Source organism: Giraffa tippelskirchi, chromosome 6 (assembly GCF_054371585.1).
Source record: "Giraffa tippelskirchi isolate mGirTip1 chromosome 6, T2T-mGirTip1v1.2.pri, whole genome shotgun sequence".
NCBI lineage: Eukaryota > Metazoa > Chordata > Mammalia > Artiodactyla > Giraffidae > Giraffa > Giraffa tippelskirchi.
In genome coordinates, this window is record NC_137280.1 from 131,639,457 (window position 1) to 131,664,095 (window position 24,639).

The window sequence follows — 24,639 nt, forward strand, 5'->3', positions numbered from 1 at the left end:
AATCCTAGAGATAGCATCTAAAGGACATAATTAGAATTCTCAGAATGTAAATGTTTAGAATCAGCAGATACAAGAAGGAAAGTGTTTTTTAAGTTCTTTTCTAAGAAAATATTTTTAGAGAAGCACAAAGTACACTTGAACAGGTGATAGTTAATTTGATAATATACAACCCAGATATAACTGATGCTAAACATTCTGAATACAGATGCAAATAAACACTTCTTCTAAGACAAAGTCAATCTGCAACATTATAGCTTTCACACAGTAATTCTATTTGTTTTACTTTTAAGTGTAGTGAAAGGCTGATATGGCTTTTGGTCATACATATTAAAAAAAAGCTTCAATTCAGTAGGGGTTGAAGTAAGTCTTAGAAATTGGTAATAGCAAGTAAGCTAGGTAGGAATGACAACCAATTTAAGAATTATAATGGTCCCTGTTTTGAACTGCCTCCATTTACTCTGGGAAAGAAGATCTATTTGTAAAATGACTAGGGGTTTTATAGCTCTACTTCTTGCTTTCAGACATGGTTCCTGGGGAGAAAACACGTGAATCCCTCAGAATGTTCCCAGTGGCTGCCATTTTCAGACACCTTGATAGCCAAAGAAAATTCCCCCACCCCTATAAAAACTTTTTATAAATGGAAAGCCTACAAAACATGCCGATGTTGGAAGAGTGTATCATTCAGAAAATTTCTGTGTACACCCAAGGAAACAGGAGCCATTAAAAAGATAACTCTCCATACATGTGGGGCCAGAAAAATCCAATTTTTATGAGACAGGTAACTTCAAAATCTTTTACTTATTATAATGCCAATTTTTGGCCTGGGTGCATCTATTTACCTATCGACTTATCTTGTATTTGGAACAGCACTAGACAGGAGGGTACGGTTTGTAATACACTCATGAAAAAACACCTGAACAAGCAAGCCCCACGGCGCTCTGAAGCCTGGAAAGAGAACGGTTCCGCCCTGGGTTACTAACCAGCCTCCGAATATCCCGCTCCGACTCCCACTTGATCTTGGAGATGGCTTCCTGGTGGGACTGATGCTCACTCCTGAGGTCCCCAGCCTTGATTTTATCCGCTTGGATCATGTTGCTCAGTGCCTCGTCCACCTGCTTCTTGGCCGTTTTCAGGTCCGCAATCTCCTGTAAGAGCTTAAGGCGCTCGGCATCGAACAGTTTCCGGGCCTCCTCACGGGCCTCGATGGTGAGCGCTGTCCTTACTTTGTCGCTGCTGCCGTCGCGGAGCGCGCACAGTGCCGACTTGAGCCTCTGGATCTCGCCATCCCTCACCTTCACTGTCCGGGCCATTTCCTGCTCGTGCTGCTTGATGAGATTCTCCCGCACGGCCTGCAGCTCCTTCATCTTCTCCTCGTGGAGCTTGGCTTTGAGTTCCGTCACCAGGACCGTGTGCTTGCGTTGCTCCAGCTCGCGGATCCTCTTGGCTTCTTGAGTCTTCTCTCGTTCGAGTTTAGATACCTGAGAGGCAAAAGGAGGAAGAGAGGTGAGCCTCATCAGAAAGATGTGCTCCTAGGCAGGATCGGCAGCTCAGATCCCTGTGATCCCCTAATGCCTCATTTCTCTTCAAATTCTAGCCTGCAGTGGAAGAAGGGAGGGGGCCTGCTGGAAACCACAGGCCTTTTTATGCTAGGAGGACAGTACGTGAGGGCTTCCCTGATAGCTCAGTTGGTAAATTCGCCTGCACTGCAGGAGACCCGGGTTTGATTCCTGGGTCAGGAAGATCCCCTGGAGAAGGGAAAGGCTATCCATCCATTCCAGTATTCTGGCCTAGAGAATTCCATGGACTGTACAGTCCATGGGGCCGCAAAGAGTCGGACAAGGCTGCGCCACTTTAACTTTCACAGTATGTGAAAGGAGGAAATACCCAAGGATGCTTCCAATACTTTGTTCAGACAAATATTTGATGTTCTGGGGCTTAACTATTTTGTGTGGTCTTTAGGCAAGCAGCACAGGCATCACCCAGAGGCTTATCAGAAATGCAGGGGATCCAACCTAGACCTATGAATGAGAGCCTGCAGTTTAACACATCCCCAGGTAACTTACATACACATTAAAATTAGGAAGTTGTGCTCTAATGTTTTTCATCTTGGTAAGAGTTCAAAATCGATCATCTGGAGATCATTCTAGACTACACATCCCTAGTGAGGTCTAAACTGACAACTGTGCATGTCCTAGGACACCCAGGATAGTCCATAGTTCAATATTTTGATCAGACTAAAAAATTGGTACCTAAAGTGATAACATAAAACATTTCCCTTTCTTTTTCTTCTTCTTCTTTTTTTTGAAGAGAAGATAACTGCTGCTAAGGGGGAGGTGAGGAATGAAGATGGTTGATATGTCCTCAACTTCACCTTCCTTACTATAGCAACTTGGTTCCACCCCCCAAATTTTTACAGATACACACACACCAGCAAAAACCCTTGCAGTATAAGGACCTCTCTGTTACAGGAGGTCAGTGGCTGTTATTTCGGCTACATGGGTGTCTGTCTGCATTCTTCACTACCCGCACTCTTATCTCCCTCTCTCCCCCATCTATGTCAACACTCTGAGGAATTTAATAAAGTATTGCTTCTAATCTTTTTACCTGCAAGGAGAAAAAAAAAAAAATTCTCCTGTGTTTTGTACTATTTCCAATGGTAATACAGGTCTCTTTATAGATAAGCAGTAGCACTGCCTTAATTTGGCTGTGAGTTTGTCTCTGATTTAGTAGATAAGTGTGTGGCCTGGCATCTGTAGCTTAAAAAAGCCTCACTAGGCTCTTGTACTGTCCTCCTCTTACTGTCATCTCTGCTGCCTGTCTTTGTTCCTCTGTTTCAGTCTTTTGCACACATACACACATAGGCAGTAACCTAGAAAAAGGGAAAAATCGGACAGCCCCAGGAGTAGTATCTAGGTGAGTGATACTGAGTCTCTGACATTTGTAAGATTAGAACATTTTGTAAAATAATTGTTGAGCCTTTCCAGCTGAAAAATTGTAAGATCCAAATTCCTTATTGAAACAATTGTAATTATGACGTAAAGTGTCTGAGATTTTACTTACCTTAATGGTTTACCTACCTTTAGCTAGAACAGGATTTTCTAAGTCCACATGGCATTCTATGAATATTTGATTTTAAAGGGACAACAATGATTCCCGTGTAGGTTATTCATAAAGGACTCAGGACACAAGGAGATTTGGCGAAATAAACAGTCAGGCATCCCCAAAAGACTGTTCTCGGATCTTGCCTCTAGCCCAGCCCAGGTCCCCTCCCAAGCGTCTGTTAGCTCATACATTCGAGAGCAGCGCTGTCCCACACGGTGGCCACTAGCCACACCGAGCACTTGTGTCTGAACCGAGCCTGGCCCCAGGTATAAAATACTCACCCCATTTCTAAGACTTAATGTGAGGTAAACATTAATATCTCATTAATAATTTTTATATTGGTTACATGCTGAAACTATAATATTTTGAAGTTTTTTTGGCCTTGTGGCATGTGGGATCTTCCTCAAGCAGGGATCAAACATGCTCCCTGCATTGGAAGTGTCGAGTCTTAAACAATGGACTGCCAGGGAAGTCTAAAACTATATATAGTATTTTGGATAAATTAGGCAAAATAAAGTATACTATTACAGTTAATTTGGCTTATTTTTACTTTTTAAAATTGTAGTTACAAGAAGTTTTAAAATCACATATGTGGCTTGCGTTATATTTCTTTTGGACAGCTTTACTCCAGAGTTCTTGGAGGTTCATTTAACGAATCGAGCTTTTGTCACACTGCTGCTGACATTCTCTTAGCAAAATCCTGTTATGATCTATGTGCCAGGGCTTCTTCCTGTTGGGGAATAGAATCCCAACACTTCAGCTGCTCCTTTCAGCTCTCAGAAGACTTGGCTGGACTTTCAGCCCCCATTTTAACTCCTTACTTGACATCTCAGGCATAGGGCAGTATTCTATTTTCTGCACACACCCTGAATCTCTACACCTCTGTGCCTACCTAAGTTTCTTCTTCCTGATCTGCCCTTCTCTCAGCTCCTTTCAGGATCCTCTCATTCCTCCTGACCCAGCTAGATGCTACCCTCTCTGGTCTTATCACCCTAATCACCCAGGACCAGGCTCATTTCTCCTGCATTTGTCTTCTCAGTGCAGTTTGCTAACACCTCCTTACTGGTCTCTTCCACATTTTTCTTTATGCTGTATTTATTTATTTATTTACCTGCACACTTGTCTGTCCTCACTATCTCCTCTCCTACCCCACCTCGATTGGAAACTCCTAGAAGGCTGCCAGTGAGCTTTGTTCATCTTTGTCTACCCAGTGGTTGTCAGCACAACACAGAAGACAAAGAAGCCAATATGTTTCCCTGGCTAGCCTCATAACCAGAGGCAGGAATAATATATCCTGTCATACATTTTAGAGAACATAGGCTTGCACTGTTACCCAGAGCAGCCCTAATCCATCCCTTCCCTGTATAAAACAATAAAAGAAAAACACCCCAAACATATAATGTCTGCCTGTGCTCTGTTTGATAGTTCTCCCAATGCTTCAGTAATGACAGCCTAGATCTTACTTCCCATTTTTCCTACAATGAACTGAAGAAGGACCTTCTAGACTATGAGTGGGCAAACAGTACCCCATGAGCCAAATCTTTCCCGCCCCCTCCCCCTTTGTGAATAAAGTTTTATTGGAACACAGCCAGGCCCATCTATTTCCATGTTGCCTACGGCTGGTTTCACGCTACAATGAAATTGAGTAGTTTCACAGAATCTCTCTGGCCCACAAAGCCTAAAATATTTACTATTTTGTATTTCACAGAAAATGTTTGCTGACTCTTCTTTTAGCTAATGTAATTTTTGAAAAGAGGGGCCTTATTTTTCACTGAGTTAGAATCTCTGATAATTTACCTTCCATCTAATTTACCTTGGGGAAATTAACTCAAGTGATAGGAAACTATCATCTTCAATTGAAGATGAAATTGATCATCTTCAATTTCAGCAGGACGTATTTACATTCCTTAGGCATTTGGAACAGTATCTTGACCATAAGAGCAGATATGTAATGAGTTACTAGGGGAATTTTAGCAGCTCTTCCTAAAACAACGGAAAGCTGTAGTAAAAATGGATAAAGGGTAATGAATTCTGGGTTTGTATTTTGATTTCACCATCTACTGTCTCTAAGAAAGTTACTTTATCCTGAGGATCTTTGATTACACTTTTAAAAATACCTGTAAAAGAGATATTTTTAGGATTAAATTAGATAATGAATGGGAAAGTAGCTTAAACTGTAAAGTACTGTAAAATGTAAGGTAATGTTATATTGGATATAAGAGGAAATACTCATGGTCTAAAATTATTTATGTGAAGTTCTCTGCAGGTGTATTAGATTGTACCAGTTTGTGATTCTGTAATTTCTCTCAAGTTATAAACACTAATCTTTTATGTGTAGACTGGAGAGGAGATGAATGAAAAAGAAAAAAAAAAGTGAAAATACAGATGTATGGAAAATATATTCCAGCATGAAGACAAAACAAATAGGAACACACACTGGCGTTTTTATCCATCACTTAAAGGAATCCACAGAATTCAAAAAAAAAGAAAAATAAAAGATATTGAATTACTTTTGGCACTTTTTAATGTCTAATTTGGTTGTCATGGAAACTGTCATTTTTGGCAGGATTTCTAGGTATGTTTTTTTTTTAAAAAAAAACTTAAAAAGAGTTTCACTATGAAGGAGATACAAAGAATGTGACTGACATCTGGGAGGAAAAAAGAGCCAATAAAAATTTTGTAGTAAAAACATTTTCTGAAAATTATTTATAGCTTAGACTGTACCACTAAGAAATAGATTTTACTATCTTAATGTAAAAATAAAATCTTAATGTAAATCATGAAAATGAGTATACAAAAAGATGAAGAACTACCCGTGAGTAATATGAAAAAAATGTGAAGATAATACCTTGAAAGGCAAAATTAATTAGTTGATTGAAGAGAGAATCAATTTTTATTTGTGGAAATGTTATATGGACAAAAATTTCAGCTCCATCACAAAAAATAGGAGGCATTTATTGGGGGCTTAACTTACTATGTATGAGTCAGGCACTTTTTTAAAGGCTTTACACCTATCAATACACTTAACCTCCTAGGCAGCTCTATGATGTAAGTAGTATTTATTATATCTGAATTTCTGATGAGAAAAGTGGGGAATAGGCTCTACAGAAGCACAACATAAAGAAGGCTGATCAGAGTCCAGGTGGGCCAGGAGCCAGGTCAGGGCAGATCCCAGATCTCCTAGTTTGCTCTGAAAGCTTTGGGCCAAGCTGGGGCCCCTGACTCAGCCTCAGTCTCCTCATGTGTAAACTAGGATTGGTGATAACTTTCTCATATGATTGTTGCAAGGACTGACTTCCATAATCCAGTAAAGTCCTTTGGATAGGCTGGAACACATGGGTGATTAATAACTATTAATACATGGTAGATATTAAATATTAATTTGATGAGCATTATTGCACATGTTAATATTTTATCATGCAATGGATACTAATACCATCAACAACATAAACCTAAATACCCATATTATGGTGGTAGGATGAGTGCTACTATTATTACATTATGAGACCTTAGCAACTATTTTCCTAATAGAAATGTTCAAAGATAAAATTGGGTTTCCTCAAGATGTCCTGAGTTTCTTGATGGCATCTCATCTTAACTTGGAAGACACCTGCTTAATATATACAAAGAAGTTATAGGGGGTAGGATGGGACAGGGCCAGAGGGTGAGCACTGAACAGAGATTTGAATAAAAGATTTCTTATATCCCTTTTACCCCAGAGGTTTTATCAAAAAAAAAGAAAAATCATTAGGAAAATTTAATCCTGCTTCCACTATGATAGAAGGAAGAAAATTCATGACTAGCCTCCCAGGCTTCCCATTATATTTTCTTCTTTTGTCATAATTCTAGCTTTGCTTCTGAAAAATGCCACTGTAAATTCTGCTAAGATAAAGAGGGTGATGTTTGAGTTTTAATGTGACCTTAGAAATCTAGGACTAAACATTGGACTGCTTATCAAAGGTAAGGAGGGTTGAGAGGTTATCAAGACAAGACAAGCCAGCAAAAGGTTCAGCTTGAATTATCTGCATCAGATGTAGCCAGAGATCTAAATGCACAGTGGGCTGGCAGGGGTTTTCATGGGCACTAAGCAATTCTCCAACAGGAGATGGAAGAGGGAAAGGCTGCCGCCATAGGAATGGGGCTCATAAGGGCTTCCCTGGTAGCTCAGCTGGTAAAGAATCCACCTGCAATGCAGGAGTTCCCAGTTTGATTCCTGGGTTGGGAAGATTGCCTGGAGAAGGGATAGGCTACCCACTCCAGTATCCTTGGGCTTCCGTGGTGGCTCAGTTGGTAGGATCCTCATGCAATGTGGGAGACCTGGGTTCGATCCCTGGGTTGGGAAGATCCCCTGTAGGAGTGCATGGCAACCCATTCCAGGAGAATGGAATTGAATGGAATTCAGGCGAATGGATTCTCTTGCCTGGAGAATCCTGAAGGACAGAGGAGCCTGGCGGGCTGCAATCCATGGGGTCCCAAAGAGTTGGATACAACCAAGCAACTAAGTACAATACAGCATAAGGGAGATTTTATACAACCTGGGGAAGTAATAAAAGCTTCTCTCTTTTCATGTGTTGCTTTTAGCTACTTAGCTTTCCTGAAAACAAAACTAAATTTGAAGAAAGCAATAAGTACTGGATGCCTAGTGTGGGCCCTGAATCTGCAAACTCTAGAGTACTAGCCTGAAGAGAGAGAATGTTGGCTGGTTTTTTGAGAGCACCCTGGAGGCAACAGAGTGCAGTGGAGTAAGAAAGCACCACCTTGATCACAGCCTTAGAGAAGATGGGAATTCCCATTTTGGTTCCTCCTCTAGCTGTGTCACGGGGAGCAAATGAATTACATAGAACTTGTGTTCTTTCTCAGTGAAATCAGAATAGTAATCAGATGCTGCCTTTGTCCCAGGCTCTCAGTGAGGACTGCTTTGCAGTCTAAAGGGCTGTTATAAGGGTGGAAACTCCTTTCTGGAGCTGACTCTGCCCAAAGCAAGTATCCCAGGCCTGCCACCCTGCAGACTTGACCCTTAGAGGTCTGTCCTCTGCTCCTGCTTCATCCCTTCTGTGACTGTAGGCTTCACTGTAGCTGCAGGCTGCCTCTGAGGAAGAGGATGAAAACCCTGGGGAACTGGGTGGGTGGGTTTCACATCTCACAGCAATTCCTGGTGTGCTTACACACCCTGAGCAGCAGATCAGTGTCCATGGAGGAGACACACAGGAAAATACCATGGCTTAATGGCTCAGTGCTGGTCCAGGAAAGACAGATCTGGTGGAAATATTTCCTCCACCCGAGCCTACGGTTGCCCCCCTAAATCAATATATAATGTACTTATGCCATGGGGTTTTGGGGAATGTTTCAAAAAGAATCATGATAATTCACTCAACAAGTAGGACATGTCTCCTACATGTCAGGCAGCACTGTGAACACTGGGGACCCCTTACTTAGGAGGTCCCTGAAGCAGACATGGAAGCATACATTTCATTAGAGCAGGGACAGTAGGCAAGAAACAAGCAAACAAACAAATAACATGACTTCAGGCAGTACAGAGTCCTGTGATGAAAGCACTACAGGGCGATGTGCTAGATAGAGTACATGGAATGAAGGGAACCGTGTCATGTAACTCAGTGATCAGGGAAGGGTCCTGAAGAGTTAGAGCAGATTCCTTTCCTGACTAATCTCGACTATTTTGAAAGGACCTTAGCTCTTTTATGTTATCCATAGTCTGCTCATTTTATAGATGCACAAATGCAGGCCCAGAAAGGTCATCCAGCTGAGACACTCCACCTGTGTTCTTTCCTCTCCACCACAGGCCCCCATAGTTACATCCTTTTGGCCCCTATGATTGGAGTCCAGTCAAAACGACCTACATAACTCCATGTTTTTTCCTATCAGTGCTTTACAAATCTTTCAGATAATTTCTACTCACCAGAAGTTGGCTGTGTCTAATATTTTAGTTTCATTTCACTGCAGTGGAAATGCAGGCATCCAAGGGAGAAGGATAGGGGCGTATCCCCCCGTCACCCCCCCACACTTCATTTCTCCATCTAAAATTTGCATAATAGTATAAAGAAAAGTTCTGACATTGTCTCTTCCTCTGCCTATGGTTTTCAGTATTTTTTAGACATTCACATGTTTCAAGTATAGCACTGACTCTGCAAAACATGTAAACAACCTAAATGCCCACTGATGAATAAATAGATAAAGAAAATGTGATCTATCACCTCCTATACACACACAATGAAATATTCAGCCATAGAAAGCAAGGAAATTTTGTCATTTGCAACATTATGCCAAGTGAAATAAGCCAGATAAAGACAAACACTGTATGATCACACTTACATGTGGAATTAAAAAAAAAAATAGAGCTCATAGATAAAGGGAATGGATTGGTGGTTACCGGAGGCAGGATGTAGGAGATGGTTAAGGTGGTTAAAAGGTAACTTCCAATTACACGGTAAGTTCTAAGGATGTAACGTATAGCATGGTGATTATAGTTAACAGTCCTCCTAACAATATTTGAAGGTTGCAAAAAGAGTATATCTTAACAGTTCTCATCACAGCAGCTGAGGGTATAGCTCAGTGGTAGAGTGCATGCTTAGCATGCTTGAGGCCCTGGGTTCAATCCCCAGTACCTTCATCTTCAGGGCTTCCCCTGTGGCTCAGCTGGTAAAGAATCTGCCTGCAAAGCGGGAGACCTGGGTTCAATCCCTGGGTTGGGAAGATACCCTAGAGATGAGAAAGGCTACCCACTCCAGTATTCTGGCCTGGAGAATTCCATGGACTGTATAGTCCACGGGGTTGCAAAGAGTCGGACATGAAAGCGACTGTCACTTTCATTTCACTTTCACTCTCATCACAAGAACAAAAACTTTGTAACTATGAGGTGATGGCTATTGACTAAACGTATTATGGTAATCATTTCACAATTTATACATATATCAAATCATTATGTTGCACACATAAAATGAACACAATGTTATACATCAATTATATCTCAATAAAACTGGGGAAAAATACATTTGAAAAAAGAGCACAGACGTGGGAGGAGAGGGAAGGAGAGTTGAAGACCCATCTCTGTCACGGACAAGCACGTGACTCTGAGTGAACTGCTTTATCTCACTGAGCCTCGGTTTCCGCATTTGTAAAATGTGGATAATGACAGTGCCCACCTCGGAGAATGGTAGTGAGGATGAAATGTGATAACTGAATTATAATACAACATGTCTGATGGTATCCGTTCAAAAAATACACACACATAACTTAGGAAGTAAACATGACTATTATCCCATGCGACAAAGGAAGACACATATATTTCATAACCTGCTCAGGGTCACTCAGGTGCTAAGAGAAAGAGCTGAGATTATGTGAGGAGGAAACGCAGTTCTTACCATGTGTGACAGATAGTAAACATACAATAAAGTCAAGCATGTGTGACCCTGCTCTATCTGCAATATTTTCTGCAAATGTCAATGGGATGATTTGTCTTTCTGGAAAAATGAGTAATATCTCATCACTCCAAAGGTTTCCACTCTTTAACTAGTCCTTTTCCCTGAGGTTAAACCGTCACTTTATCATCCTAGCCTTGGAGTCAAACTGAGAGTGTGAATTCACATGTCGGCATTGTTCATGTTCTCTCTCTTAAAGCCTGGGCCTTTGGTAACACAATTGTATTTATTTTAATAAAACTGCTTTATGACTTGTTTGCCCTCTAAATTCCCTTTGCTCTTTGGGGAATGCTGCTGACAGGCAGTGAGGCTTTGCTGTCACCCCTGTGCTAGGATTATAATTAACTGCCACGGAGAGGGCGTTTGGGGGAGGGGCAGAGGGTGGACGACAAGGGCAGTGATTTCATTTCAGAGTCTGGCTTCTAGTCTCTTGTCAGAGGAAAGGGAGATGACCCGTGACCTGCTGGCTTAGACACCAGTGCCCAGCCCTGGATAAACAGGCAAGATAAACAGCTCTGTCCACAGTCAAGAGAGTTACCCCTTTTAAAAGGCTAGCACATGGTAATGGCAGGGTTGGGATCTGCAGGGCCTCTGTCTCTTTAAAATCTCATGAGCTTGCTCTCTGTAAACCAGCGGCAGGTTATGGTTCCTAGTATCCAGACGGATAGCCTTCTTCCCAAGAAGGTAGTTTGTCATTCTGTTGTTACTACAATTAAAGCAGCCTGCCTCCCTTGAAATATTATGTTGCCCCAGGGAAAGTTAAAACCAATGAAATGTTCATAGCTTGTCGACCTGGAAGGAATTGTGGAGTGGAGTGTTTGTCAACACGAAGTCAAAGAACCACCTCCATGGGGACTGTCTGGACCGTGTGCTGGAATTGCAGTCCTGATCCTCACCACTCCTACTTGATCAGAATCTCTGGACTCTAGGCCCAGAATCTCAATTTTTAATAAGTTCCCTCAGGTTATGCTAATTTCCAGTGATGCTTGAGAGACAAGGATATGGAGAAACAGATTCAGTCATCTAAATTACAGATCGACACACTGAGAAGTTGAAATTTGTCCCTGAGGAGAGAGAAAGGCAATATTCTGGTTTTCTGACTCTTACACAAACATTTTTGACTTGTTTTGTTTGTTTTGTTTGATGACACCACATTCTTTTTAACTTTATGGAAACTGAAAAATACGCTTCACAAACTTTACACTGGGGCCTGCTTATCCAAGGTCAAGGCTTAGCTGAGACAGAGGGCCAGGAGCTTTGGCCAACCCAAGCTTTATTATTGTTCAAACAAGGAGAAATACATTTGGGAGAAAAGGACTAATTAAAATATAATGGTAAAGTCAAGGAAGAAGAGGCAGTAAAAAAGAGAAAGGATATATGTTGTTTGTGACTTGATCAAGGACATTTCCTCACTACACAAAGAGTTATCTCTTTAAGGCAATTTTACACTGACATGATTGTCTCTAGTTTGTAAAAATGTCTTAGACCTATCACGTATTTCAAAGTGATTTCCTGTCCACGACTCTGTTTGATATCCATACTGCTCTAATAAGAGAAGCATTAGCATATTCATTTAATGGATGAGACTCAGAAGCAAAGAAACTTTCTTAAGTCTAATTAGCAACTGACTCAAGCTTAACAGATAGAAGGGATATTACTATGAATTTTTTTTTTTCAGAATTTACTATGTGCCAGGCAGCTCTCTGAGCATCTGACATAAATTTTCTCATATACTCCTCATCACTCCTTTATGTACATGTCTAATTTAAACCTCCTCCCAGCTCTACAGGATAAGAGTAAGGTATAAGGATAGAAATCACCTTTCAGTCATTCATCTACTCATTCAACAAATATACGTTGAGCTTCTCAGTCCTGGACATTTATTTAAGCCCCACTGATAGAGAGGTAAGTGAGACTGCTGTCACAGAGACTACACTTGACTGGGGAGAGAGAAGCATTAAACAAGTCAATATATAAATATAAAAACTGCGCTGAGATGAATCAAGAAGAGGCAGGCCTTAGGGACTGTGTGGACCCAGGAAGTGCTCTGTTTTGGAGATTGTAGTCAGATGCTTGACTAGAGCGGACACCTGTAGGAGGTGTGGAAGGAGCATGCCGCTTGCTGGGGAAGAACAAGGGCAAAGGCCCAAATGTGATGGGCGTGTGTCCCCTGGTCCAGCGAAGAGGCTGGAGCAGAGTGATCCGGGGACATCAGTGGTAGGAGATGAGTCAGCTGATGGAGAGCTGGAGGGGGGAGGTCCTGATGTGGTGGGGGAAGTCCTGTGACTGAGAGGTGGGCAGCCTTGCAGGGATCTGAGCAGTGGAATGACATGATGGACATGCTTTACAAAGATTTCTCTAAATGCCTCAAGGGAAATGACTACAGAAGGCAAGGGTGGGACCTCATCAAGGCCACATGCTTATTCATTTGTCCAGAGGTGGTGGTGGTGGGGAGTGTGGTCTCAGTTTTTACTTCTGGCTTCCTGGGCAGGCAGAGCTCATGAGCAGGGTTTTCTCATTTTGTGTGTATCCTGTGCTCAAATCCCTTCTGCCACATACAGGGAATCCCCCCATGTTCAGGAGTTGTTGCCCCCTCTGGCAACCAGCAGACAAGAGCCCACTGAGGCAGGGTGGCAGGCGGGGCCAGGCCCCAGCCTCCCAGGCCGTGGCCTCAGGAAGCCCCACTCACCTTGGACTTCTCCTGATGCAGCTCTATCTGGATGTCTGTGAGCTTGGTCCTGAGGTCTTCGTTGGCAGCTTGAAGGGCGACAATGAGCGCCTCGGGCTTCTCGCCCTTATTTCGCCCTTTCTTGGACATTGTTCCTTTCTGAATGGAGTCTGTTGGTGTTGAATTCCTCTCAAGCAGGGGCTGCCATGTTCCTGCGGCTTCTCCTGGGTGCGATGGCTCAGCAGCTACTGTGTGTTGTCCCTTGGGAAGGTCTCCTCAGCCACTGCCCTGGAAGCCCTGGGGGAGGCAGAGACAGTAGTTACTGCCATGACTTGGGCCGCATACCCATCAGACACTCAGCCTGAGATGTCTGCGAGAGCCCCTTCCTGAGGGCTCCTGACCACTTGGCACATGAATTTAGGGCTGTCTTCCCAATGGGTTAGTCTGGTCATGTCAGTGCCCTGCTTAAAATCCTTCAAAGATCTATGAGTCCATATACGAGTGTATCTTTCATATCTCAGAGTACTCTTTACACCTGAACCTGCCCATTCTCCTAGCCTTACTTCTTGCACATCACTCACTTATATCCTGGGCGTAGAGTGTTCTTTAATTTTCTGATTCTTTCTCTCTTCTCATAAGGACTTTTCATTTTCTCCCATCCTCTGCCCTGCCTCCTCACATGGCCCTCAGCCTCACACATTGCCACATGGACAGTTTAGCCTGACCAGCCCTCATGACTCCGTCAGGTCTTAGCTGGCAAGTCAGTTCCTCCTGGAAGCCCCCCATCCCACCCCACCCTGTTTTTTAAGTGTGGTCACCTCCATAAGTCTGCAAGCTTTGTGAGGGCAGGGATGTGTTGTTCGTATTTACAACTTGCTTCTCAGAATCCATCCCAGTGACTGGACATACCAGCTATTTAATTTAGTATTTGTGAAAGGAAGTCACCTATGTGATGATTTATGGTTTCCTCATAGACAGTGTTGACTTCAAGAAAATCCAATATACAAAAAGACCTAGAATTATACAATATATAAACTGTGAGACGTGGAGATTTACTATACTTGGTTAATTGAGTCACTCATGTATTTAGTCAATATAGACTATTGTCTATTTAGACTATAAACTATAGGCTTTTTTATTTTTTTAATTTGTTAGTTGCCAGGACTTAATTGCGGCATGCAGAATTATCAACCTTTGTTGCGGGATGCTAACTCTTAGTTGTGGTATGTGGGATCTAGTTCCTTGACCAGGGATCAAACCCGGGACCCCTGCATTGGGAACACGGGGTCTTAGCCACTGGACCAACAGGGAAGTCCCTATAGGCTTCTACATGTTATGCTAAGTACAGTAAGTTAAAATTGAAAATGTTAGTTTTCCAAGGCAAAAACAACAAACCTTTACCTGTACCTATCTTCATCATCATCACCATTATCTAGGTGATAACTGCCTTTAAAAAAACAAACACTTGTTTCAAAAATATAGACAAGAATTTCCCCTTCTTGTGGGGTGACTGAGGAGGGCTTCTTGAGCATGGGGCATATCCTGGAAGTCGAGGAGTGGGTAGGATGGTAACAGGTGGAGAAACAGTGAAGCATCCTGGGTGAAGGAAATGGTAGGTGCTGCGACAGAAAGCATAGTAACTGTTTTGGAGAAAACAGGGGTCTGATAGTTATAACCCAGGATATGGGTGATGGGCACCAGTGCTGGAAAACTGGCCTGGAAATGATTAAGTTCTGAGAGATCTGGGATGCCATCCTTAGAATTTTGGAATCTTGTTTTTCTCCCAGTAGGTAACAAGGAAGCTGTTGAAGCTCTTGGCTGGGAGGTGCCCTAACAGAGCAGTGCTTTGGTGTGGTTGTTCTGGTGGCATAGCGGGGAGAGAATGAGGAAGGGAGACCAGATAGGCCACTAAACTTGCCAAGGTGAAGGATGATGTAGACTCAGTCAGAACAGCAGTGAGAAGAAAGAAAAAAAAAAAAAATGATGTGTCTTGATTTACAAATCTTTAGATGTGTCACAAGAACAAGGAGGTAAGAAAAATATAAATCCTGAACTGTTAGTCAGTGCAAAAAGCACGACTAGATAAAGAAGATACTAGAGAGTTTCCCATACAACCTTTCAGAAAACTGAGCATTTTGTATCTCTAGGTGCTTCAGTCCAGAACTAAGGGGAATTCCTACTGATGATTCATATGTTCCAGTAGCTGCTGCTCTATTGAAACCCCTGGTATTCAGCCTTGGTGACCATGCTGGGATCCTGGGCTTTCTGCCATCCACCCATGACCAATGGGGCCATGTGTTTCAGAGAGTGTCTCTAGGGAAAGGGGATAGGGAAAGGTTAGGAAGTTAGATCAGTCTGTTGCCAGCAGTCACAGAACTGTCTACCATATTGTACCCTAGGCTAGATGTTGGGGTGGTCCTTCATGCTTAGTTTGCAAATGTTGCAAAATCATTAAAGTATATGGCTGAGAGACTTCTAAGTGGTTACAATTCTTTGCTTCTAGAATTGAAATGAATTCAACAAGCATTTATTGAAAATTTGTATGACAAACACCACTAGGCACAAAGATAAGTAAGATAGTATTTAACTCCAAGCAGGTTTTGGGTGAGAAAACTCACATATATACAGTTAACAAGTATCTCCTCTAGTTTGTTCTCTAGATGTTGCTGGTCCCCAAGGCTTTGTCCAGGTTATCTCTACTGGTCCCACCTATAGGTTTTATGACCCCCTGTGTTATATTCATAGCCTGACCATTCTCCAAACCCCAGACTTATATATTCAACTCCTTCTACCACATCCACCTGGATATCCTATTGGTATCTCAAACCTAACCCAACAAATACAGATGTCTTTTTTTAACTAGTCCCTCAAAAATCTTATCCTCCCCAAGTTTTCCCATATCAATAAATGGCACGATCACACGTCCAGTTGTTCCAGATCTTAACTTAGAAGTCATCCTTTCTTTTTTTATCCCGTTTACCTTATCCAGTCCACTAGGAAGTCTGGTTTGTTTTACCTATAAAATATGATTCACTTTATAGTCAACTTCTATCAGACCTTTATAGTGCTGTCACAACACAGAGGAAAAAGCCATTTGGGAAAAACTTCCTACCATATTGTTGTCTTGAATGAAGAATAGGCTTTTCATTTTCTCTTTTTTTCCCCCCATGCAAACTTTTATTAGCATCTACAATTTACCTGCTACAGTAAACAGTGCTGAGGGCTCAGAGATATATCATATAGCCCTGGAGGAGCTCACAGTTGACTGGCTCCCTCAGTTAGAGTTGCAGCAGAAAAAGGTAGTCCTGCTCAACTGAGAATTTAATAATGGGACTATCTACCAAAGGGTGAGCAAAGCTAAGGAAGCCTATAAGGGCTGTGGAGGTATATATCCACTTTAAAAGGAATGAGCCATCTCAAAATGGCTCTATGTAGGTTAAAAGGGTAAGTGAAATACAGGTATGTCCCACAAACATGTCTTGTCTTGAAGCTTAAAGTGATTGAGATTTATCAGTTAGTTTGTTTAGAATCATCATTTGGAGGGGTCTCTCCCTTGTGCCTGAATGAAACCATACTCTGTTAACCTTTTCAACATAACCTCAAGAATTCTGACCTCAATGATCCTTAATTTCCTCTCACCATTGTGCTACCTGCAGACATCACTGCGATGGGTCTTCCAATACTTTCCACCATGGTCGACTCCATGGTATCTGCTGGAGTGCATGTACATTGTGTGGGCTTGGGACTCTTCTCTTTAGAGCTAGCCCTCTTCAACTACGCCTTAGCCTAGTAGATGTCCCAACTTTTGGAAGCCAGACAATCACCACTCCAGATTCCCTGAGCCAAGAACGGGCTTTTCCAATTGGAGATACTCAAATGGGGTCTACCCAAGTGGCTCAGTTGTAAGGAATCCACCTGACAATGCAGGAGCTTCAGGAGATGTGGGTTCAATTCCTGGGTCAGGAAGATCCCCTGGAGGAGGAAATGACAACCCACTCCAGTATTCTTGCCTGGAAAACTCCATGGATAGAGGAGCCTGGCAGGCAACAGCCCACGTGGTCGCAAAGAGTTGGACACGACTAAGCAACTAAACAACAACAATAACAACATACTCAAATGACATAGGCGGAAGCTTGAGAGAAACTTTGGAGTAGCACAATTGATGTACGTAGAGAAGGTTGTAAAATTAGGAGAAAAACTCCAGCGTTAGATTGCACAGGCTCTTGCATAATCGATGATTAAATTTAATTTAAAATGATTTCATTATGTAGAAATGGAGAAACATGCCAGTATGTGAATATAAGTATAATAATAATAATAACTTACACTGACCAATTGCTATAAGCCCATCATTGAATTCAGCACTTAGAATACTGCTCAAATCTAATGAGCACTAAAGATGCTGTGGGGAATAAAACTATCCATAGAAAGATTTAGTAACTTGCCTAGGACGAATGAGTGGATAGCCAGTGGGGCTGAAATTCAAATCCAGGCAGTTTGAAACTGAGACCCAAGGTGTATACCCTGGGCTACTCTGCCTCATGTTTGCATTTTAGAAAGGTAACTCTGGCAGTGTGATGGAGGATGAGTTACTAAGGAGGGAGAGACTGGAAGCAGAAATCAGTGAGTCTGCTTCAATGGTCCAGGCGACAAATAATGCAGTTCTAAACGGGGCCACCACCATGGGGATGAAAAAGGAAGTGGCAACTCTGACACTGGAGACTTTGATGGAATCACATTCTACCTTTAAACATTATATTCTTCTCTCCTGTTGTAGGAGAAGGCAATGGCACCCCACTCCAGTACTCTTGCCTGGAAAATCCCATGGACGGAGGAGCCTGGTAGGCTGCAGTCCATGGGGTCGCTAAGAGTCAAACATGACTGAGCGACTTCACTTTCACTTTTCACTTTCATGCATTGGAGAAGGAAATGGCAACCCACTCCAGTGTTCTTGCCTGGAGAATCCCAGGGATGGGGGAACCTGGTGGGCTGCCGTCTGTGGGGTTGCACAGAGTCGGACACGACTGAAATGACTTAGCAGCAGCAGTAGCAGCGGCTCCTATTGTAAATAATGAGGACCAGCTCTGTCATTGCTTGCAGCAAAAACGTGAGAAGCAACAGCCATATTTTACATTTTAATTTACACTCCTTTCCCCAAAATATAAAATATGTGCCTGACTTAATACATTTTTAGTCTGGAAATTATTGTGAACTTAAGTCCCATAAGAGCTGGATAAAAGAATAGGATTAATAAATTAGACATGTTCAGGAGAGAAAAAAACACCATAGGATGTTGAGGATGGGATCAACTTATAGATACCTACCTTAATGTAAACAGCTGTTCATATAAGTATGGCCCTATAGAACCCTCTACTGGAGGGCAATTTTCCAAAGTCTTTACCAGTTGTGATGGGTGCCTGGAAATATTGTGATTCTCATATGTAATTTCACTAAAATGTTTCTGTTGCTTTGTGCTTCCCCTTCCCCTTTTTGGACAGTTTTATTGAGATATAATTCACATAACATAAAATTCATCTCTTTTTTAGCATATTCACAAGGCTACACAACCAGTACCACAATTGATTTTAGAAATTTTCATCATGCCAAAGAGAAACCCCATACTTATTAGTAGTCATTTCCCATTTCCACCAAACTCTCCCAGCCCAGGCAATCATTAACCTACTTTTTGTCACTATAGATTTGTCTATTCTGGATATTTGTGTAAGCAGAATCATAAAACATATGGATTTTATTTTTTTAGTAACTGGTTTCTTCTACTTTAAAAGATTCATCCATAATATAGCCTGTATCAGTATTTTATTTCTTTTTATTGCTGAATAATATTCTATTGCATAACTGAAACTAGATTTTATTTATTCCTTTGTCAGTTGATGGGCACATGTGCTGCCTTTGCTTAAGCAGTTTGAGGTCAACCTTCCAGAGAGGCTGCCACATGCAGAGAGACACGGCCTCTCAAAGGAGTGTGCTCCAGAGCATAAGGGAGAGCTTGAAGACATCGCGGACGCATGGAATGTTTCTGGACCACCATCAGAGCCTCTGTCATTGATAACACCTGATGCAACAGAAGATCTGGAGGAGGGACAGAAGTATTGTTCAACGATGGGCCAGTCTGATCAGGAAGGAGGAGGAGATGGCTTCTCCACTTCAAACCACTTGAAGGCATTTTATTTATTTATTTTTCTTTCTTTCTTTCTTTATTTTTTTTATTTGTTTTGCCATACATTGACATGAATCCAAATATGAAGGAGTAATCAAAAACTTTACAGACAAGTAAAAGCTCAGAGAATTCAGCACCACCAAACCAGCTCTCCAACAAATGCTAAGGGATCTTCTCTAGACAGGAAACACAGAAAGGATGTACAATCTCAAACCCAAAACAATAAAGTAAATGGCAACGGGATCATACTTATCAATAATTACCTTAAATGTAAATGGGTTGAAGGCATTTTAAATGAGCCCTAGGTTTCCTGCTTTTAGCTGCTGATGGCAGTGGTGGCCCCAGGGATCATTGTGAGGTATCAAAGGTGAGAATTTTAGCTTATCCTCTGGTCCTGCCCTGTCATTAATTGGGTACCTCCCACAGCCACCAAGGCTGAGTTTCCCTGTAACCAAGTTTCAGATAAAGATATCAGAAAATTTAGAGACAGGTTCTTATGAGCAGTTGCATTTTAAAATAAGGATCACTGCTTGAGAGCAAAACTTAATGAAGGAATATATTATCAATGGAAGAGTTACGGCCATCATTCATTCACTCATTCCATAGACATATATTGAAGAGGAAATACAGTGTAGTGTTTGAGAGTAAAGCTTCCCAAATTTTTGGTCTGGTTTTATTAAACTCTATTGGAAAGCTTTAAAGATTGGAGCTCCACTCTGGAGATTGTGATATAGTAGTTGCTGGGTGATTCTGATGCACAGGCATCTTTGAGAACTCCTGGTTAAGAGTATGGACTATGGAGTGAGACAGACTTAATTTTAAATTTTACCTGTGTGTTTAGTAGATGTGGATCTTGGATAAATCACTAGTTCTCTGGTTCTCAATATCCCTCATTTCCAAAATGGGGGTGAGAGGTGCAGGAATAGGTAGAACTATGGCATTGGACTGTTCGCCAGTTACATGAAAGAATGTAAAAGATGCTCTCACACAGCTCATAATGCATGAGAGGCAACATTTATTGAGTGTTTTCAATTTGAACTATTGGCTAAGGTGGTGGAAATAAAATAGCCAATAGGTGCTTTTCTCAAGACGCTTAACTTGAATAAAAATGACAGGGGATATTAAAAATAATGATAATTCAAGTGCCACACTTATGGAAGGCCTCAAATATTAAAAAGCCATTCTTATTCTTGGTCCTCTACAGACTTACTTAGGCATTGGTACAAAACCCCTGAGAGAACCCACAGAGAGGGGGAGAGTGACATTAACACGAGTAGATGAAACTTTTTTCTTTCCTCACCATGGTTTTTCCTCAGGTTCCACTTCTGGAGAGTATAAGTGGGGTGCTGTGTTTGAAATAATCTTGGGATCATCTGCTCCCAGTTTTAGCCTTTTTACATCTTTTAGAGTTTAGGGAACCTCGATATCTATTTTTTATAACAAAATGTCCAGATTTAAAAAATGTCCATTCAGCTGAATAGGGAAGATGTAGTACATATACACAATGGAAAGCTACTCAGCCATAAAAAGAATGAAATAACTCCATTTACAGCAACATAGATGGACCTAGAGATTATCACAAGTAAGTCAGAAAGAGAAAGGCAAATACCATTATGATATCATTTGTATGTCAAATCTAAATTATGACAAAAACAGACTCACAGACATAGAGAACAGATTTGTGATTGCCAAGGGGAGGGGTAGGGAGAGATGGATTGAGAGTTTGCAATTAGCATATGCAAGCTATTATATTGGACTGTAAGGAGATCCGACCAGTCCATCCTAAAGGAGATCAGTCCTGGGTGTTCACTGGAAGGACTGACGTTGAAACTGAAACTCCAATACTTTGGCCACCTGATGCGAAGAGCTGACTCATTGGAAAAGACCCTGATGCTGGGAAAGGTTGAGGGCAGGAGCAGAAGGGGATGACAGAAGATGAGATGGTTGGATGGCATCACCGACGTGATGGACATGGGTTTGGGTGGACTCTGGGAGATGGTGATGGACAGGGAGGCCTGGCGCGCTGCGGTTCTTGGGGTCACAAAGAGTCAGACACGACTGAGTGACTGAACTGAACTGATATATAAAATGGATAAATGACAAGGTCCCACTTTATAGCACAGGGAAATATATTCAGTATCCTGTGATAAACCATAATGGAAAATAATAATGTATAAATGAATCCCTCTGCTGTACAACATAAATTAAACACAACATTGTAAATCAACTATATTTCACTAAAAATGGATTTTTAAAAATTTCTATTTGGAGCATCTTTGTTTTTAAAAACACACATTTCAAGATTAAAATCAAGCAATTGGAAACATTTATTGATATTAAATCAGTTCATCAATATTTAAATATGTTGAATCTGTGCTATTGCTCTTTGGTTATAATCCTGGTTACACAGTCTGTCCAGGAAAGTAAAAATATCCTAGAAATCCCAATATGATGTCCAACTACATTTTCTATTTTCTCTCACATACTAAAATACCACATAATTCTTTATCAGAAATGTGGTCAAGAAAACATGGCCACTATTTATTGAGCACTGTTCTTGGTTTTTCATAGATGCAAACAATTGCAAGCATCATTCGTTCCCACCTGCCAGTGGCTTCTGGAGGGTACCGGAAGGCAAACATCTGTCGAGAGGAAACAAATTCTAGAAAGCAGTGAACAGTACAGTTGGTAAATGATAAAGTAGCTTAGAGCAGACTGCAAAAGCATGAAGACAACAGAGAAGGTGAGCTGAACCTGAATGATGCTGATGTTGAATAGCATCAGTAGCATCAGCCTAATTTACTGAGTTCTGACTCTGGGCCAGGCACTATGCTATGGCTCACTCATCTTAAGTACAGGAATTTATCCCAATCAACTCCTTCAGATATTTATTCTTATTACTTTAGGTAAGAAAACTGAGGCTCAGAGAAGTCAATTAACTTGAAAAAAATTAACACACCTAATGAAATGGCAAAGCTGCAACTCAAACACACATCTGTCAGTCTCCAAAGCCTCTTAGCTATTATAATACGTACTTGGAGAAAGGGCTGGATTCTTCCGCTCTGGTCATGAGTAGGCTCAAGAGATGGCAAAGGCATGAAGATATCAGTGGGCACTTACAAAACAGAATTGTGGGATGTAGTGGTTAGGAGCTTGGGATCTGAAATCACACAAACTGGTTTTGAGTCACACTTCCTAGATGTCTATACTTGAGAAATTAAACTCTGTAAACTTCTGTTACTGTAAAATGGGGAAACAAATATATCTACCTCACTGAGCTCTCACAAGGAGTAAATGAACTCAAGTGTGTAAAATGATTAGAAATTATTATCATTGCTATCATTTTTTCCAGGACTGAACTATCCAGGAAAAGCCAGCTTAGATTTTAAAGGAAGAAGAAACAATTTATCATTTCTTTGTGCTAAAAGAGACAGATCAGGAAAGGCACAGAGATCCCTGAAAAGACTAAAGCAATTCATGCTTATGCTTTTGGCAGAATAAGACCTGCACTGGCAAGGTCAGTATTCCCAGGAGTCTCGGCTTTGCAGATGGTTCTGCCCTAAGCTACAAACTGAATAAGGCTGTTATTAATCTTAAGAGTTTCCAATAAGGCTGTTGCCTCTGAGTTATGATTTGAAAAGCAACTGTAATATAAAATTAACTAGAGTTCATATGTATGCAACACTTCTCCATAATTAACATTTTGATACATCCACTACACCAAAGACTTGCTAGTTTGGCTAAGTCCTTCCCCCACTTCTTTTCCAAAGATGATGTTTTAGAATTAGATGTTGTTAGTGTTTAAAACGGATGAATTAAACTTAGTTATTTTATTCCCAGTGAGCTGCAGAGACATGTTAAGCCCTTCTTTATGCAGGAAAATACATTCATGAACCATGCACTCATGAACCTAACACAGAAATTTAATATAAAGGAGGGGAACTGCTATATTTAAAACGGGTAATCAACAAGGACTGACTGTATAGCACAGGTAACTCTGCTCAATGTTGTTATATGGCAGCCTGGATGAGAGGAGGTCTATGAATGGCTGAGTCCCTTTGCTCTCCACCTGAAAACTATCACAACAATGTTTATTGGCTATGTCCAATATAAAATAAACAGTTTTTTTTTTTTTAAAGAAGGGGGACTGCTATTTAAGTTAGTCCAAACCTGGAGTTCTAGTTTCCTATATAAAGGGAATGTGGTGGTATAGCTATTGGGTCAAAGATTTTAACCCTTTATACATCTGTTAGAAGAAAATGAATCTAAAATGCTAACATTCAACATAGTATCAGTTAAGTATCTTTAGGACTGCAAGGTGTCAGGATCATATGGTTCTTTGTGTTACTTTTTCTCTCTCCTGTTCTTCCACCAAATTACCCTCTTTATCACATATAATAATAGCAATTATTTTATTACTACAAATTATTTAGTCAACACATACATTTTTCATATGAAAGAATGTAATACAACCAAAAATCTATTGTTCCTGATGCATTTGTTTTTTATATCTCAGGTTTAAATCTTCATATTAGAAATATACCCCCTGAAATGCAGTAAAATCATTCTCAGCACACATACAAGAGATGTCTAACCTCTTTCAGGGGGGTTGTCAGGAAGGCTTGGTAGAACTGATGCCTAAATTTAAGAGCAAAGCAGGTAGGAGGATCCTTCCAGACTAATCTACTCTGCAAACTCTGCTAATGCAGTTCCTTGTTTGGCTTCCTTTCTCCTCCTCAACTCTCTGGTGAACTCCATGTTACTCGTCTTTTAGGGCTCAGATCCAGTATCATCATATATCACTTTCCCTCACACCTCTGCACCATTCCCTGGGTGGAATAAATTACTGCCTCATCTGGGTTTCCATGTGCACTTTAAAGACACTTCTTATAGCATTCATCACTCCTCCCTTAATTTAATGATTCATCAATTCACAAGTATTTATGAAACATCTGGAGGGGGGATGTCTGCTAAGCAAGAGAGACAGGGTCCCTGTTCTTCCCAGAGGAGGAATCAGTAATTTCATGCAGTCTGATAACTGCACACATGATAAGAGATGGGAATCAGGAAAGATATAGGAAAAGGGATCTGTAACAAAGATCTGTAAGATGAGAAAGAAACAGCTAGCTAAGAGAGTATAAAAAAAACATGTTCTAGGTAGGGGGAGTACTGAGCAAGAAGGTCCAGGGGTAAAAAAGAGTACAAATGATGTTCTGGAGAAAAACATAGGCAAGATCTTGGTGAAAAATATGGGA

General features: G+C 41.2%; 1 protein-coding gene and 1 non-coding gene across 16 annotated transcripts in view; one reads left to right on the forward strand and one right to left on the reverse strand.

Annotated features, from left to right (window-relative positions):
• JAKMIP2 (janus kinase and microtubule interacting protein 2) overlaps positions 1-24,639 on the reverse strand; it is a 207,336-nt gene that overhangs the window by 71,225 nt on the left and 111,472 nt on the right. For 9 of the 15 annotated variants that reach the window (XR_014055484.1, XM_081495633.1, XM_081495632.1 and 6 more), the window contains 2 exons: positions 13,228-13,503; positions 981-1,478 (listed from right to left, as the gene is read on the reverse strand). Coding sequence is in view for 13 of the 15 variants with exons in the window: in XM_081495633.1 (XP_081351759.1) it covers positions 981-1,478; positions 13,228-13,356 (627 nt within the window). In the remaining 2 variants the exon portion in view is untranslated. Of the gene's footprint in view, positions 1-976; positions 1,479-13,227; positions 13,504-19,647; positions 19,740-20,213; positions 20,336-24,639 lie in introns of those variants that run through there. The other 6 variants (XM_081495630.1, XM_081495625.1, XM_081495620.1 and 3 more) reach the window with 3 other exon arrangements.
• On the forward strand, positions 9,659-9,730 carry TRNAA-AGC (transfer RNA alanine (anticodon AGC)). The gene has a single exon. It is a non-coding gene; the product is annotated as a tRNA-Ala (tRNA).